Source organism: Bufo bufo, chromosome 2, assembly GCF_905171765.1.
Source record: "Bufo bufo chromosome 2, aBufBuf1.1, whole genome shotgun sequence".
NCBI classification, from domain to species: Eukaryota; Metazoa; Chordata; class Amphibia; order Anura; family Bufonidae; genus Bufo; species Bufo bufo.
The window spans coordinates 348,183,342-348,201,332 of record NC_053390.1 but is presented as its reverse complement, the minus strand read 5'-3'; the positions used below and the strand labels follow the sequence as shown (position 1 = coordinate 348,201,332).

The 17,991-nt window shown below is 43.3% G+C and overlaps 1 protein-coding gene across 1 annotated transcript in view; it reads left to right on the top strand.

Moving 5' to 3' along the window:
- C2H9orf85 (chromosome 2 C9orf85 homolog) overlaps window positions 1-17,991 on the top strand; it is a 53,571-nt gene that overhangs the window by 22,716 nt on the left and 12,864 nt on the right. The window contains exon 3 of the mRNA XM_040417081.1: window positions 15,023-15,136. Coding sequence (XP_040273015.1) covers window positions 15,023-15,136 — 114 coding nt within the window. The remainder of the gene's footprint in view (window positions 1-15,022; window positions 15,137-17,991) is intronic.

Sequence of the window (17,991 nt, the reverse complement as noted above, 5' to 3'; positions counted from 1 at the left end):
TACTGATTGCTTATGCTTAGGATAGGCCATAAATATCAGATCAGCTGGGGGTTCAACAACCCCTCCTTCCCCCCTGATCAGTTGTGTAGCTTTGGCTTCGACTTAAGGATAGGCCATCAGAATCCTGGACAACCCCTTTAATTCTCTTATGAAGTTGGTACTACCACCCTCTATGGATATAGGCTGTCCGTGCAGGATTTGTCTCTAGTACACACAGGCTGCCGTAATTCTTACAGTTCCCTTCAAGGTTACTTTAATAACATTCTGTGTGTCATATGATCAGCTTCTTGGAACGATCAATCCAGGGGGAGTTACGTTACAGGAAATGATTTTCCAGACACAAAGCTCACGGAGAAGACATGCTTTATCTCTATTAATGTCTAGTACAACAGACCATGAATCTGAGATTGGGATGTGGTTGGGGAATTTTTAGATCTTCATCTGACTTTGGATAATCTTTCTGAAGCTGGTCGTGGATATGGGGATTTTTGATTAAATGATAAATGGTTTGACACTAAGTTTGCTCAGACCACAGGAGATTACGCTTGGTGCTCCACTAAATGTTCATGACCATAGTGTTCTAGTTCACAGCTCATCAGATTGGCAAATAGAATTGGGTCGGGTTTACATGTTGCGGCCATATTTTCCAAAATGTTGTGGATCTGCCGTAATTGCAAAAAACGGCACAGCAAAGACGGCACTGCAGCCATATTGTGTAAGCCTGGCCTCGTCATTGACCGTTAATGATTTTACCCTTGTTAACACATTAATGGGCATCTGTCAGCAGACTTGTGCCTATAAAACTAGCTGAAGGCATCTGTGTTGGTCCCATGTTCATATGTGCCCACATTGCTGAGAAAAATCATGTTTTAAATGTATGCAAATGAGTCTCTAGGAGCAATGGGGGCGTTGCTGTTACACCTAGATGCTCTGCTCTCTCTGCAACTGCCGCACCCTCTCCACTTTGATGGACAGGGCCAGACATTGTAAACATCATCACGTCTGGCCCTGTCAAAGTGCAGAGAGAACAGCAGTTGCAGAGAGAGCAGAGCCTCTAGGTATAATGGTAATGCCCCATTTGCCCTCAGAGGCCCATTTGTATGTATCATATAATATATATATATATATATATATATATATTACAGTACAGACCAAAAGTTTGGACACACCTTCTCATTCAAAGAGTTTTCTTTATTTTTATGACTATGAAGGCATCAAAACTATGAATTAACACATGTGGAATTATATACATAACAAACAAGTGTGAAACAACTGAAAATATGTCATATTCTAGGTTCTTCAAAGTAGCCACCTTTTGCTTTGATTACTGCTTTGCACACTCTTGGCATTCTCTTGATGAGCTTCAAGAGGTAGTCCCCTGAAATGGTCTTCCAACAGTCTTGAATGAGTTCCCAGAGATGCTTAGCACTTGTTGGCCCTTTTGCCTTCACTCTGCGGTCCAGCTCACCCCAAACCATCTCGATTGGGTTCAGGTCCGGTGACTGTGGAGGCCAGGTCATCTGGCGCAGCACCCCATCACTCTCCTTCATGGTCAAATAGCCCTTACTTTAAAAGTTTTCCCATTTTTTCGGCCGACTGACTGACCTTAATTTCTTAAAGTAATGATGGCCACTCGTTTTTCTTTACTTAGCCGCTTTTTTCTTGCCATAATACAAATTCTAACAGTCTATTCAGTAGGACTATCAGCTGTGTATCCACCTGACTTCTCCTCAACGCAACTGATGGTCCCAACCCCATTTATAAGGCAAGAAATCCCACTTATTAAACCTGACGGGGCACACCTGTGAAGTGAAAACCATTTCAGGGGACTACCTCTTGAAGCTCATCAAGAGAATGCCAAGAGTGTGCAAAGCAGTAATCAAAGCAAAAGGTGGCTACTTTGAAGAACCTAGAATATGACATATTTTCAGTTGTTTCACACTTGTTTGTTATGTATATAATTCCACATGTGTTAATTCATAGTTTTGATGCCTTCAGTGTGAATCTACAATTTTCATAGTCATGAAAATAAAGAAAACTCTTTGAATGAGGTGTGTCCAAACTTTTGGTCTGTACTGTGTGTGTGTGTGTGTGTGTATGTATGTATGTATGTATGTATGTATGTATATACACTCCCCAAAAGAATTATTAGGAACACCAGTTCTATTTCTCATTAATGCAATTATCTAGTCAACCAATCACATGGCAGTTGCTTCAATGCATTTAGGGGGGTGGTCCTGGTCAAGACAATCTCCTGAACTCCAAACTGAATGTCAGAATGGGAAAGAAAGGTGATTTAAGCAATTTTGAGCGTGGCATGGTTGTTGGCGCCAGACGGGCCGGTCTGAGTATTTCACAATCTGCTCAGTTACTGGGATTTTCACTCACAACCATTTCTAGGGTTTACAAAGAATGGTGTGAAAAGGGAAAAACATCCAGTATGCGGCAGTCCTGTGGGCGAAAATGCCTTGTGGATGCTAGAGGTCAGAGGAGAATGGGCCGACTGATTCAAGCTGATAGAAGAGCAACGTTGACTGAAATAACCACTCGTTACAACCGAGGTATGCAGCAAAGCATTTGTGAAGCCACAACATGCACAACCTTGAGGCGGATGGGCTACAACAGCAGAAGACCCCACCGGGTACCACTCATCTCCACTACAAATAGGAAAAAGAGGCTACAATTTGCACAAGCTCACCAAAATTGGACTGTTGAAGACTGGAAAAATGTTGCCTGGTCTGATGAGTCTTGATTTCTGTTGAGACATTCAAATGGTAGAGTCCGAATTTGGCGTAAACAGAATGAGAACATGTATCCATCCTCTGATGGCTACTTCCAGCAGGATAATGCACCATGTCACAAAGCTCGAATCATTTCAAATTAGTTTCTTGAGCATGACAATGAGTTCACTGTACTAAAATGGCCCCCACAGTCACCAGATCTCAACCCAATAGAGCATCTTTGGGATGTGGTGGAACGGGAGCTTCGTGCCCTGGATGTGCATCCCTCAAATCTCCATCAACTGCAAGATGCTATCCTATCAATATGGGCAAACATTTCTAAAGAATGCTATCAGCACCTTGTTGAATCAATGCCACGTAGAATTAAGGCAGTTCTGAAGGCAAAAGGGGTCCAACATCTATATCTCACATTATAAAAATTATATTTAATATAAAAAGTCTACACACCCCTGTTAAAATGACAAAGATAAATAATTTCAGAACTTTTTCCACCTTTTAATGTGACCTATAAACTGTACAACTCAATTGAAAAACAAACTGAAATCTTTTAGGTGGAGGGAAGAAAACAAAAAAACTAAAATAATGTGGTTGCATAAGTGTGCACACCCTCTTATAACTGGGGCTGTAGCTGTGTTCAGAATTAAGCAATCACATTCAAAATAATGTTAAATAGGAGTCAGCATACACCTGCCATCATTTAAAGTGCCTCTGATTAACCCCAAATAAAGTTCAGCTGCTCTAGTTGGTCTTTCCTGAAATTTTCTTAGTCGCATCCCACAGCAAAAGCCATGGTCCACAGAGAGCTTCCAAAGCATCAGAGGGATCTCCTTGTTAAAAGGTATCAGTCAGGAGAAGGGTACAAAAGAATTTCCAAGGCATTAGATATACCATGGAACACAGTGAAGACGGTCATCATCAAGTGGAGAAAATATGGCACAACAGTGACATTACCAAGAACTGGACGTCCCTCCAAAATTGATGAAAAGACGAGAAGAAAACTGGTCTAGGAGACTACCAAGAGGCCTACGGCAACCTTTAAAGGAGCTGCAGGAATATCTGGCAAGTACTGGCTGTGTGGTACATGTGACAACAATCTTCCGTATTCTTCATATGTCTGGGCTATGGCGTAGAGTGGCAAGACGAAAGCCTTTTCTTACGAAGAGAAACATCCAAGCCAGGCTACATTTTGCGAAAACACATCTGAAGTCTCCCAAAAGCATGTTGGAAAAGGTGTTATGGTCTGATGAAGCCAAGGTTGAACTTTTTGGCCATAATTCCAAAAGATATGTTTGGCGCAAAAACAGCACTGCACATCACCAAAAGAACACCATACCCACAGTGAAGCATGGTGGTGGCAGCATCATGCCAAGGGGCTGTTTTTCTTTAGCTGAACTGGGGCCTTAGTTAAGCTAGAGGGAATTATGAACAGTTCAAAATACCACTCAATATTGGCACAAAACCTTCAGGCTTCTGCTAGAAAGCTGAACGTGAAGAGGAACTTCATCTTTCACATGACAACGACCCAAAGCATACATCCAAATCAACAAAGGAATGGCTTCACAAGAAGAAGATTAAAGTTTTGGAATGTCCCAGCCAGAGCCCAGACCTGAATCCGATTGAAAATCTGTGGGGTGATCTGTAGAGGGCTGTGCACAGGAGATGCCCTCGCAGTCTGACAGATTTGGAGTGTTTTTTGCCAAGAAGAGTGGGCAAATCTTGCCAAGTCAAAATGTCCCATGCTGATAGACTCATACCCAAAAAGACTGAGTGCTGTAATAAAATCAAAAGGTGCTTCAACAAAGTATTAGTTTAAGGGTGTGCACACTTATGCAACCATATTATTTTATTTTTATATTTTTTTTTCTTCCCTCTAACTAAAAGATTTCAGTTTTTCAATTGAGTTGTACAGTTTATAGGTCACATTAAAGGTGGAAAAAGTTCTGAAATGATTTATCTTTGTCTCATTTTTTTACATCACAGAACATATGAACATGGGACCAACACAGATGCCTTCAGCTGCCAAGAGCACATGTAACAGGTCAGCTAGTGTCATAGGTACAAATCTGCTGACAGATGCACTTTAAAGTGAAGCTGTCACCTGGATTTTGGGTATAGAGCTGAGGACATGGGTTGCTAGATCGCAGCTAGCACATCCGCAATACCCAGTCCCCATAGCTCTGTGTGCTTTTATTGTGTAAAAAAATAGATTTGATACATATGCAAATTAACCTGAGATGAGTCCTGTATGTGAGATGAGTCAGGGACAGGACTCCTCTCAGGTTCATTTGCATATGTATCAAATCGTTTTTTTGACCCAATAAAAGCCAGGGTGGATTTAATTTAAATCACTAGTCAGTAAGGCTTGATTTAAATCATAGTTTTCTACATAAAGACTAATTCTTGCTGGTATAACTTATAATATGCAAGTAGATGAAGATTTTTAGAATAACAACTTTTCATGTAAGGCTACTTTCACACCTGCGTTAGGTGCGGATCCGTCTGGTATCTGCACAGACGGATCCGCACCTATAATGCAAACGCTTGTATCTGTTCAGAACAAATCCGCTTGCATTACCTTGAACAAAAAATAAATAAACTATTTTGTATTTTTTTTTTTTTGTTCATGATAATGCAAACGGATCCGTTTTGACTTGCACTGAAAGTCAGTGGGAGGCGGATCAGTTTTCAATTGCACCATATTGTGTCAGTGAAAATGGATCCGTCCCCATTGACTTGCATTGTAAGTCAGGACGGATCCGTTTGGCTCAGTTTCGTCAGACGAACATCAAAACACTGCAAGCAGCATTTTGGTGTCCACCTCCAGAGCGGAATGGAGGCTGAACGGAGGTAAACTGATGCATTCTGAACGGATCCTTATCCATTCAGAATGCATTGGGGCTAAACTGATCCGTTTTGGGCCTCTTGTGAGATCCCTGAAACGGATCTCACAAGCGGACCCAGAAACGCCAGTGTGAAAGTAGCCTTAATTTGATTAGGTTGATTCTGTATTCATGTTATCACATTTTTGCTGTGAAGAAGAGGCATGTGATCTCTGCTGAGTCAAATTATTGGGAAGGAAGCGTTCCTTCCTGTCAGTCGGCTGCTCGTTCAGTAGGGGTGAAGCGCTTTACATGCAGCGATCACCTCCACAGTTTGAGGACGAAGGGATCGGCATTGCGATCGCTTGTCCTCGTACAGCTGCATGATTTCTGGGCAGCAGAAATAATCATTTACTTGCAAGCACTAACGACAGTTTCACCCGATGAATGCTCGTTCATCAGGTGATCGGCTGCACCTTTAGACAGGAACGAGCATTCGCAGGAACGTTCGTTCCAGTTCCCAATAATCTCCCTAAATATTTGCATGTGTAAATTCCACCTTAAGTAAATGATTGTATTCCCCATAATATAACAATCCTGGAGCATTATTTCTTACACGGACCAATGTTTTAGGCAATTATCAGCAGTGAACCAAATATTCTCCATAATTACCTGATTGTCAGCAGGGATGAGAGATAAATTTACATGCTTGTCTCTATAGAAAACCATTGTTTCTGGTCAGCAGATCCCTGTTTGCATAGACCAGTCTGCTACACAGAAACAATTTTTTTTTTAGTTACCGGCCAAAAGACATGAGTGGTCAATGGCCCCTTTTACACAGGCCAATTATCGGGAATGAGCTTCTCTAGGAAACTTTAGGATACAATAACCATACTGCACAACCATTAACAATGCAGTCTTCTTGTAATGATACACTGCAATACTTCTGTATACTTCAGTTCTCTGACAGGATGTAATCTGTGTATAAACATCTACTGACTGTGGAATCTAAGGGGTTAAATGATGGGGATCCGTTATCTCCAATTTATAAAACTACTTACAGTACTCTGTATCAATGTTTTATTAACTATGTAAATACATTGCATTCATTACTTAATCAGTATTGGTCTGCGGTTACGGCCTGTATTATAGTCCAGAGATAAGTCCACATTTCTACTTGTTATTTTCTGAACTACTCCTTGGGTGATGCACATAACCAGAAGAAGTCAACAAGGAATGCTGGGTGATATCAGCTCTGAAGACAGCAGAATTATGAATGCAGCTGTGAATTGTAAAACATGCTGAAACTCCATACGGTACAAGATAGATTACATCTATATGTGAAATGGTAGGGTGAGCATATATTCCATATGGAAAAAATGTGATTGACTTCTGTTTAAAGGAACACAGTAAATAAATGCACAAACAATATGCCAGCACTTCCTCTTTCCATTTGCTTCTTTTGTCTCCTCTTACAATTACGACTGAGAAATATATAAAGAAATCTTGTCCCAGTGTCCCATGAACTCAACCATGCACCCTTCTCTTCACTGTTCTGTTTCTGGCTGGGGCGCCAGCCTCTGCCCTTTGTGCAGCAGAACAAAATAATAAACCCTGCCCCAGAGCGGGGCACCAGTTGGAAATGGAATAGATCAGTGGGAGGTTAATTCATGTTTTTGTGATGCTTTTCTATTTCTAATATGTATTGTAAACTTAACTGATCTGACATACTATGCACTGTCCATGTGCCATCAGCTCTGTCCAATACTTAAAGGGGCTTTCCGAGACTTTCTAACTGAACTATCCTCAGAATAGGCCATCAGTATCTGATTGGTGGGGGTTCGGCACCTGGGACCTCCGCCGATCAGCTGTTAGAGAAGGTCGAGGCATTCACAGTAGCGCTAAGGCCTTCACTTAGCTTGTCCTAGGCCAGTGACGACACATTCATCAGTCACGTGGCCTAGGAGCAGCACAATCGCATTTAAGTCAATAGGGCTGAGCTTGATACCAAGTACAGCCGTTATACAATGTACATCGCTCTGCTTGGTAAGCTGCAAGAAGGCGGAAGCACTCACGATAGCGCCAGTGCCTTTTCTCAAACAGCTGATCAGCGGGGGTCTTGGGTGTTGGACCCTACCGACCAGATACTGATGACCTATCCAGAGGATAGGTCATCAGTTATAAAATCTTGAAAAACCCTTTTAAGGCTACTTTCATACTCGCGTTTTGTGCGGGTCATTCATGGAAGGATCCGTTCAGATAATACAACAGTCTGCATCCGTTCAGAACGGATCAGTTTGTATTATCTTTAACATAACCAGGACGGATTCGTCTTGAACACCATTGAAAGTCATATTGCCAGATTGAGTCGGTGAAAACGGATCCGTCCCCATTGACTTACAATGGGGATGTGCCAGGATGGATCCGTTTGGCTCAGTTTCATCAGACGGACAAGCATCGTTTTGGTGTCCGTCTCCAAAATGGAACGGAGGCAAACTGATGCATTCTGAGCGGATCCTTCTCCATTCAGAATGCATTAGGGCAAAACTGATCCATTTTGGACCGCTTCTGAGAGCCCTGAACGGATCTCCCAAACGGAAAGCCAAAACGCGAGCTCTTTTCTTGGGTATGTGTCTGTTCCAGCCTTTAGAGGAGGCCTTGCTGCCTATTTAAGGTCATGTGCTGGATGGATAACTTGTTCTAAGGTTGACAATGTCAATGTCGAGCAATTATTTGCTTTGTGGTAAAAGCAGCAGTGCTGGAAACGCACAACAATGTAAAAGTCACACCTTATAAAAACAATATCCCTGAAGGCGAGGAGGCTTCTGCTGGTGCGGTATCTAGAGAATCTGTAAAGTGTAAGTAGACTGTACGTCTCATGGGCGTTGTCTCCGTACAGGTATGTTTGTGATGTCACCGTGAGTCATGGTGCTGACAGGGTCTAATGTCTTCATACCACTTCAGGTGAGTAAGCCTAACACAGCATACACGTTCAGTAAGGAAAGTTAATATTTTTCTAACCTTTATCTTTTGGTTTAGAAACTGTTGAGTTGGACATACATTCCATGTTCTCTAGGTTACCTTTCTCTACATCTGTAAACTCTTTTGTACATGACTAAAATGGTGATAATAGAGGCTCACCTGTCTATAGGTAGAGAAACGGTGCTCTTGTCGTATTTGACTCACCCAGTCAAAAAGTTGAGTAAAAATAAAGAAATCTATTGGAACGACAGGCACTCACCATCTGTAACCACCCAGAGATGTCTTAAAAAGTTTTTACAACCCATTGCTCATGCGTGATAATGAATCTCTCGCTAGCACTGTGTTGAGAGATTCCTTTTCACACATGCACTGTGGGTTGTAACCAGGCTACGATCACGTTCACAACATACGACCTGTGATCCCAAAAGTGCCAGGAGCATATAGTTGGATCCTGAGTGCATCACTGGCCTGGTAAGCAACTTTTAGCAAGTACCAATGAAAAAATGTTTACTCTAATCCAGAGGGGGGAGACATGAAATAAAAAATAAAAAGAAATAAATCTGATAACCCATTTTTAGAAAAAAAAAAAAAAAAGTATATATCTTCTTTTTTATGCTGTTTAGAGCTTTAGTGCCATCTCTAATTTTCAATGGTCATGTTCATGTTGACTTTTGCCAGTGTTCTGTAATTAGACCGTCATCTGGCACTGTGAGATTATGAATCAAAGTATTGCCCTCTAAAGATTAATACTGAGCAATTATTTCTGAATCTCCTATTTTTACTTTAGCCCTATCTTACACAGATTTACCAGTGGGGGACAATGACGATTCTTCCTATAATTCATCTCCTAAGCCTGATATGGCTGTTACCAGCTGTGGCTCATGCTTATTATAATGGCGCTATGTGAATACGCTTTAATAAGCTTATTGGGATGCAGCTATGTAATTGAAGATGGCTGAGCTAGGTACAGATACAGCTGGTAGCACTTCTTCTCTCAGGTCATCTCTATGGGATCTTATAGGAGGCCAGCACAACTTGTATCAGCAACCTGATTGCACTCTGCAACTATTTCTCTTTTCTTTTGGTGACTCTCCCCCATGTCTCGTCAATATAGAGTTTAACCCCTTAGCAATGCCTGCCGTACATGTATGGCGGATGTCAGGAGGTTAAATATGGTGCCAGCTTCAGAGGTGAGCCTGTGTCGTAGCCATAGGGTGACTGCAGTGTTGCCCAGCTAACACTTGCTGGCAGGGTCCGTGATCAGAGATATCCCACTCAGATGCCATGGACAATATTACTACTGCTCTGCTCCGCGGTCAGTCAAAGGGAGAGGGCGTAATAGGAAGATGTCTCAATATTAAAGTATTGCCGTGTATAGTAAAATTTAATCCAACAATTGCATGTTCAAGTCAGTGTATATAAGTATATGTCGTACAGCACAGTGTATGCAGGTATATGGAGTACAGGCTATACCCGATATACATGTATACACTGTGCTGTACCCCATATACCTGTATACATTGACCCTGCACCCTGTGTGCACTGTGCTAGGAGGCTATAAGGAGAGATTATACTGTATGGGGGCTACAAGTTGTAGCCCCCATACAGTATAATGTCTCCTTATATCCTTCATAGGACAGCAAACCTGGCCTGCCTGAGGACCAGACAGAACAGTGGAATACATTTTATTTATTTATTTATTTATTTATTATACTCACTTACTTATATAGCGCTACTATATTCCGCAGCGCTTTACAGACATTCGCAATCTAAGTTCCTTGTCTGTATGTCTTTGGAGTGTGGGAGGAAGACAGCCTACCCGCGCAAACACGGGGAGGACATACAAACTCCATGCAGATGTTGTCCTTGGTTATATTTATCTTGTAAGGGATCACTTTCAGGCAGGGCGGTGATGACAGACCACAGTGAGTTTCTGTTAAAGTCCAAAGACTGCTTTATGACAGGGTTTTTCAGCATATACAGGTGAACCTTCCCCAGTTATATCGTCAATGGGGAAGGCGAGACTCCAGCACCAGCATAACAAAACGACCAAAAAAAATACCTGTCAGTCTAGGCACTGGCTAATGCACAGCGTTTCTAGCTCGCCTTTACAGTGCACAATAGGAGAGAGATCTGACTTCACACGGCCTCATCGTCTGTTATTACCCAGGCTCCAACTTTGCAGGTTAGCTTCTCTAGGCATAGCTTCTCTCAGACTGACAGCCTGGGATGGGCTTTATTTCCCACTAACAATACCACCTGGACTACAACTGGGGATCCCTCAGGCTAGAGGAAAGAGTGCCCTGGAAGGGGGTGGACTGGGAGGTCCTACTACCAAACCTACCTTCCCAGTCCAAATAAAATCCAACCCTTGAACTTTAAGAAAAATAGCTCTAGCAACTACATTTGCTGAATCCAGCGCCATCTTTCTGGATTTTACTTACCTCACCCAGTTGAGGAACCTGGGTGGGACATACACCCCTTCCACGACTTTACAGTACACTTCACTACGATATAATATTTCACAATATATTTCTTAAATTTCAGTTTCCTGTCCTAGGAGGACAGGAGAGTACTAGAATCAATGGAACGGGGCCCATATGGAACAAGGAAATTCAAGGGTTACCCTAAGGTGGCTTAAAGGGGATATCCCATGAATAATAGAAACAATTAAAATCAGAGATAATATAGCCCATGACAATACCTTTCTAACAAAGCTAGAACCAGCCCTGTACCTCACATGGATCCAAAGCTCTCCCTATTCATTATTCTGCTAGATTTATGTCAAGCTGACAGCTCAAGGGGAGTGTCTTTTCTGCTGAAGGTAAGGGGGCGTGTCCATGCTCTCCCTATCACAGCTCAGGAGGCAGTTGAAAGATGAAACTGAGCATGTGCGGCCTTATTAATGAGCCGGTCAAAGAAATAGGAAATTAAGTGGCACTATACAGATACATTTTATTGAATAACTCAGTACCGATACAAATTTTTTTATACATGCAATTACAAAAGTATTCACATCCAGGAGCTGGTTTGAAAACTGTACTTTTTTTTTTTCGTGGGACATCCCCTTTAATGGCTATGAACACCTTTTTGGGGGGCATTTTTTAAGATTTAATTTTACAGATTTTGGGCTAAAAATCATTTTTTCAATTGGTCTTTATTAAAAATTAGCAGTTTATTGTCTTAAAGGTTTACGTTTTAGCCTAGCTGTGAGCATTTCACTTTTACTTCAGGCCATCATCTGATAACTCTTATCTCCAGATTATTAAAGATCCCTTTACACGGGATGATACAGCCTGCTCGCTGGTGGTGGAGACCATTGCATTTACATACAGCGATCTCCTCCACAGTATGGGGAGGAACAATCGCTAATGCCATCGCTTCACATACTGACTAGTTGTTTGCTGGGAGCAGATGCTGTTTACTTAGCGCGATCTTCTGTCGGCAAATTATCATTTTGTGACTGCACAAATGATATATTTATTACCCATTGAAATAGTGTTTCGCTCATTCATCAGTTAAGGCTACTTTCACACTGGCGTTTTGGTTTCCATTTGTGAGATCCGTTTAGGGATCTCACAAGCGGTCCAAAGCAGATCAGTTTTGCCCTTAATGCATTCTGAATGGATAAGGATCCGCTCAGAATGCATCAGTTTGGCTCCATTCTGCTTTGGAGGCGGACACCAAAACGCTGCTTGCAGCGTTTTGGTGTCCATTTGACAAAACTTAGCCAAACAGATCCGTCCTGACACACATTGTAAGTCAATGGGGACGGATCTGTTTTCACTGACACAATCTGGCACAATAGAAAATTGATCCGTCCCCTATTGACTTTCAGTGGTGTTCAAGACTGATCCGTCTTGGCTATGTTAAAGATAATATGAACGGATGCATGCAGTTGTATTATCTGAACGGATGCATTTTTGAAGATCCATGACAGATCCCCACCAAACACGAGTGTGAAAGTACCCTTCTCGATAATCGCTAATGGGCGTTTTTATGAACACTCAATAGCGATTTATCTGCTGGATTCTCGACCCGTATAAAGGACCTTTTTACTGTTCATAGTACAGTATTATAGTATAATAGTAGCTCATGAACATTTATTATAGCTCAATTCTCATCTTACTGATAAGAATGTGTCTTAAATGAGTGTTTATGAACTCTCAGGAGATCAGAGATAAGTTCCCCATGAGCTTTGAGCTGAGCTCCGTGACGGGACAGATTAAACAAAGAGCCTGCTAATGGAGACCCTCAAACCTGTACAGAAAAAGGGTCTGAAAATGTTTTTAATAAACACAAACTAAAAAATAAAAAATATTTTAGCTCAAAACTAGTTCAATACAATAATAAAAAAATGACCCCAAAGGTGTTGGCCTTTAAGTCTCCTTTAGAAGCCATTGCCAGAGTCTGGTGCTTGCTTTCCCTCTTCCTGTTTCTTCAGACCTCCTCTATGGTCTGGCATGTGGTGGGATATTCACTTGTCCTGCTGGTCACAGGGCGCCTGTAGGCCGCTGCAGGTCATACCTGGTGGACCGCGTGTATGAGTTCTGTGTTCGGTTCGCTCTTTGTTTCAGGGCAGTAAGTCTAGAAGCTATCATTGCTGTAGGCCAGAAGTGGGAGTAGGAACGCGCTGTAAAACGCTCAGGTGTGAACTGAGTGTTAAGGTAGCCTGATGACACAGAGGTCCAGGAAGCCAGCTACCTCTGCTGCTCCTGCGTTTTTCCGCTTCTATATTGAAGCCTGTTCAACATACCGAGACCACTGAAGCCACCGCTGAGACTTCGGTACCTGGGTGGGATAAGAGGGATTTTTACTCCAGTGCTTTGTGCTTATTAATGGAGCCTTATGATTTTTCTAGGTTTCTAAAGAATTGTCTAAAAGGTCCTCTTGAGCTAAAGAGAGATGCTGTGCTGTTTTCAAGAGGAAATTGTCGTCTTCATGTAGTAAACCACTTGTCAGACTTGTATTGATAAATTGGTGGAGGATGAGGCTCTTATAAGTAACGTTAAAGAGTTGGTCAGGATGGAGGTTAACAAATCTATTAGCGACCTATTTAAAAAGTGTTCAGGTACATTAACAGCGACATCATCAAGTGTCCTTTTCTGGTGGCAGTTATGTCTGGTTTGGAAGAGGAAGGGAAGTTGCAGTCTGCCAAGTAGGATTTTTCAGAAGATGAGTTCATCCTGCCAGACTGTGGCACCTAAGGGGTTAAACTGCCAACATTGGATTATCTCTAACCCCAGTGCAGTGAGAGCTAGAAGCCAGCTGGTACCTGCAAGTGATGGCATGGGCACAGCTCCTCAGCGCGCACCATAACAGCGTCGTATCTAGGGCTGCAGTAAACGATTATTTTAGAAATTGAGTATTCTATCGTTTTGTTTTTTTTTGTTTTTTTTACGATTAATCGAGTACTCTAATAAGAAAAAATTAATACTGTTTTCCTTTTATAAAAACTCATAAGACCCCTTGCCATCAGTCCCCAACACCCTTCGTTCCCCCCTGTGCGATCAGCCCAAGTGCATCAGTTTATTTTATTTATTTATTTATTTATTGTGAGCACCCTGGCTGGCACTATTTATGGGCACCTTTACTTCCTTTCTTGTATTATCCTGGGATCTCGAGGACACGCCACCTGCAAGCTGGAGCTGCAGCTACCACAGAGCTTCTGTCCCAGCACCCAGAGCTGTGCCTGTCCATGCAGCCTGCCCTCCTGACACCCGGAGTGCACAGCGTCATTGGTTGCTATGAAGCGGTGCACTCCAGGAGCCCGGCCTTTGTCGCGCCCCCACACCCCCGCTGTCACCAACTTACCTTTCCAGCAGCGGCACCACCAACACTCCATCGTTCTGAGCTGCTCTGGGCCTGACATCACACAGCGCGTTGGGAGGTCAGTGCAGCGCGGGACCATGGATGTGCTGTGAAGTGTCCGGAGGCCCCCTGCTGGAAAGGTGAGTATAGCGGGCCAGCGGGTGACCACGAAGCGAGAGTAATAGCAAGCTCTTCACTCCCGCTCTGTGGTCACGTGTCCCAAACAAATCCTCGATGCAAAAAATGTTTGCATTTGCAGCCCTATTCGTATCATTTTGCAGTACTCGTTGCAGCCCTAGTCGTATCATTAAAGGGGGTGACCTATCTTGGCCTAGATGGGAATACCCGCAGTAAGTGGTGGCCAGGGGTGATCGTACTTACGGAAACATCTGATCATTTGGGTGCCATAACTCCCATTGCAATGAATGGGAGCTACGCAATCAATGTAACCCAGCAAGCTATGTTGTACTACACTTAGATGTTTCCATAAGTTCATCCTCCCTGGGTTGGAGCTTATTGTAGGTAATTCCCATCTCCGCCATGGAAAAAAAAGAATGAGATGGGACAACATCTTTAACCGACGGCTTTCAGCGATGTAATAGTATGGGACAAGGTGGGAAGGAGATAATGAGTTATATATTACTAAGTCACTGTTTTTTGTTTGTTCAGTGTGAAGTGCCTGCAGAAGACGGTGAAGGATGCTTACCATATCATATGCAAGCCGTGTGCCCTACAGCTCGAACTTTGCCCCAAGTGTGGACAAAAACAAGACCTTGTCTCTCCGTAAGTAGTGGATAGAAAGTAATTGAAATTATTGGTGCACATGGTGTTCTTCTGTCTGAATATGGCCTCACATAACTAGCCCTCCTGTCTGATACTTTATTTATGGAGAAAGAACTAGAGAACTTGTCATGCCAAGTGCTCCCTCTTGCAGATGCAGCGGTTGGTATTGACTTGAGGGTTTTAAACTGCTAAGATCAGTTATCTCTGATTCCAGTATTGAGAGCCAGGTGCCTGGTGTATAATACAGCCAGCACCCGCAAACCATGGCATGGGTACAGCTCCTGATGTACTATTGAGAACCAGCACTGTGTGACATAATAGTACATCACAGAGCGGGACCTGGTTAAAGGTCATTAATCCTGAGTGAGGCTCTTTAACACATTGGTGCACATGCACTAAACCTGTTTATTATTTAGACAGCATAAACCTACAACAGTCCAAAGATGCAGTAATTTATTACCTTGATGACCTATAGGGGATGTGAGTGTGTTTGCAATTTTAACACTAGGGGTCCATTCACACGTCCGCAGTGTTTTGCGGATCCGCAAGACACCGGGCCGGCACCCCAACAGAAATGCCTATTCTTGTCCACAGCTGCGGGACATGTTCTATTTTTTTTTTGCTGAGCCGTGGACCGGAAATGCAGATGCGGACAGCACACTGTGTGCTGTCCGCAGCTGCGGACAAGAATAGGACATATTCTATTTTTTTGCGGAGCCGCAGACCTGAAATGCAGCTGCGGACAAGAATAGGACATATTCTATTTTTTTGCGGAGCCGCAGACCTGAAATGCAGATGCGGACAAGAATAGGACATATTCTATTTTTTTGCGGAGCCGCAGACCTGAAATGCAGCTGCGGACAAGAATAGGACATATTCTATTTTTTTGCGGAGCCGCAGACCTGAAATGCAGCTGCGGACAAGAATAGGACATATTCTATTTTTTTGCGGAGCCGCAGACCTGAAATGCAGCTGCGGACAAGAATAGGACATATTCTATTTTTTTGCGGAGCCGCAGACCTGAAATGCAGATGCGGACAAGAATAGGACATATTCTATTTTTTTGCGGAGCCGCAGACCTGAAATGCAGATGCGGACAAGAATAGGACATGTTCTATTTTTTTTTTTTTTGCTGAGCCGTGGACCGGAAATGCAGATGCGGACAGCACACTGTGTGCTGTCCGCAGCTGCGGACAAGAATAGGACATATTCTATTTTTTTTGCGGAGCCGCAGACCTGAAATGCAGATGCGGACAAGAATAGGACATATTCTATTTTTTTGCTGAGCCGCAGACCTGAAATGCAGATGCGGACAGCACACTGTGTGCTGGCCGCATTTTTTCTGTCCCCATTGAAAATGAATGGGTCTGCACCCATTTCGCATAATTGCAGAACGAATCCGGACCCAAAGTGCGGACGTCTGAATGGAGCGTTAGGGTGCGTTTACATGTGGTGTGAATGTTGCAGCTTTGTGTGCAGACCATCTGCACTGTTTTGTCACACTATTATGTCACACTGTTATAATGGATTTTCAGACCATTTTACTGTCCGTGCAAGAGTCGTGTGCTTGAATTTGTGCTGCTGTGTTCAATGGCGGTTTATTTTGCCTCTGCTCCATGTTTCCTGGTCCTGTTGTAATTTGAATGTACTTGTACTCCTTCTCAGTCTTCTACTGCAAGGGTTAATCATTCCCATGCTGTGTGTGTATCTGTTTCACTAATCTTTTAGTCTGCAATATAGTCCTGAGTTGTGTGTCAGTTGGGGAATGTCTCTTGGGTGCTATGACCTGCCCTAGTTGTGCAGTCATGTCTTTCTTTCTATGTACTCTCTTTGCTTGACCTTGTCATGGATTGTATGTGCTCTGCTACAGTCAGTATGGGGCTTATCTTGCTGTCTGTTTGCGCCAGCCTCAGTCCATATTCCCCTACTGCTGTGTCTGTACTGTGTCCTGTAGCGTCAGTGTGAGCTTCTTCCTTCTGCCAAGATGTCTTGACCACTGTTGTCCAGTATCTGCTAGGTAAGTCTGTTCCTGTAGTGTGTGTGTGTGTGTGTGTGTGTGTGTGTGTGTGTCCAAATTTTCCTTAGGCCTCTTTCACACGGGCTAGTTTTCCGCACGGGTGCAGTGAAGAAGTCCGGGTTCGGGTCTGGGTACCACATTCAGTTATTTTTTTCATGCACGTGCAAAACGCATTGCACCCGCACGGAAAAAAATGAACATCGGAACGCAATCGCAGTCAAAACTGATGGCAATTGCGTGCCTACTCTCGTGGTTTTCCCCGCAATGCATACACAACGCATCCGGAGCAAATCCGGGACACCCGTGTGAAAGAGGCGTTAGTCTCTGTCTGACTCTTGTGCGTTCTTTGTCTGCTAGCTAGTATGCTGCTCTTACTGAGTGTGACCGGGTTCCTGCATCACCTACTGAGTGTGACCGGGTTCCTGTGTCTGTCTGCATGGGTTCCTGATCTGTACTTCTGCCAGTGCTCAGTGTTTTGTGCCATGTCTGTGTTTTTAGTGTTTTCACCAGTGTGTTCTCAAAGACCATCCCAGGAGGTAGTGGTCTGGTCGCTAACCAGCAGCAAAGTCCACATCCCTATACAAAGGTTTAAGAGTGAATATTAGGCAGATGCCAGAATAACACCCTTAGGCTGCGTTCACACGGGCGAGATTTCCGCGCGGGTGCAATGCGGTAGGTGAACGCATTGCACCCGCACTGAATCTGGACCCATTCATTTCAATGGGGCTGTTCAGATGAGCGATGATTTTCACGCATCACTTATGCGTTGCGTGAAAATCGCAGCATGCTCTATATTCTGCGTTTTTCACGCAACGCAGGCCCCATAGAAGTGAATGGG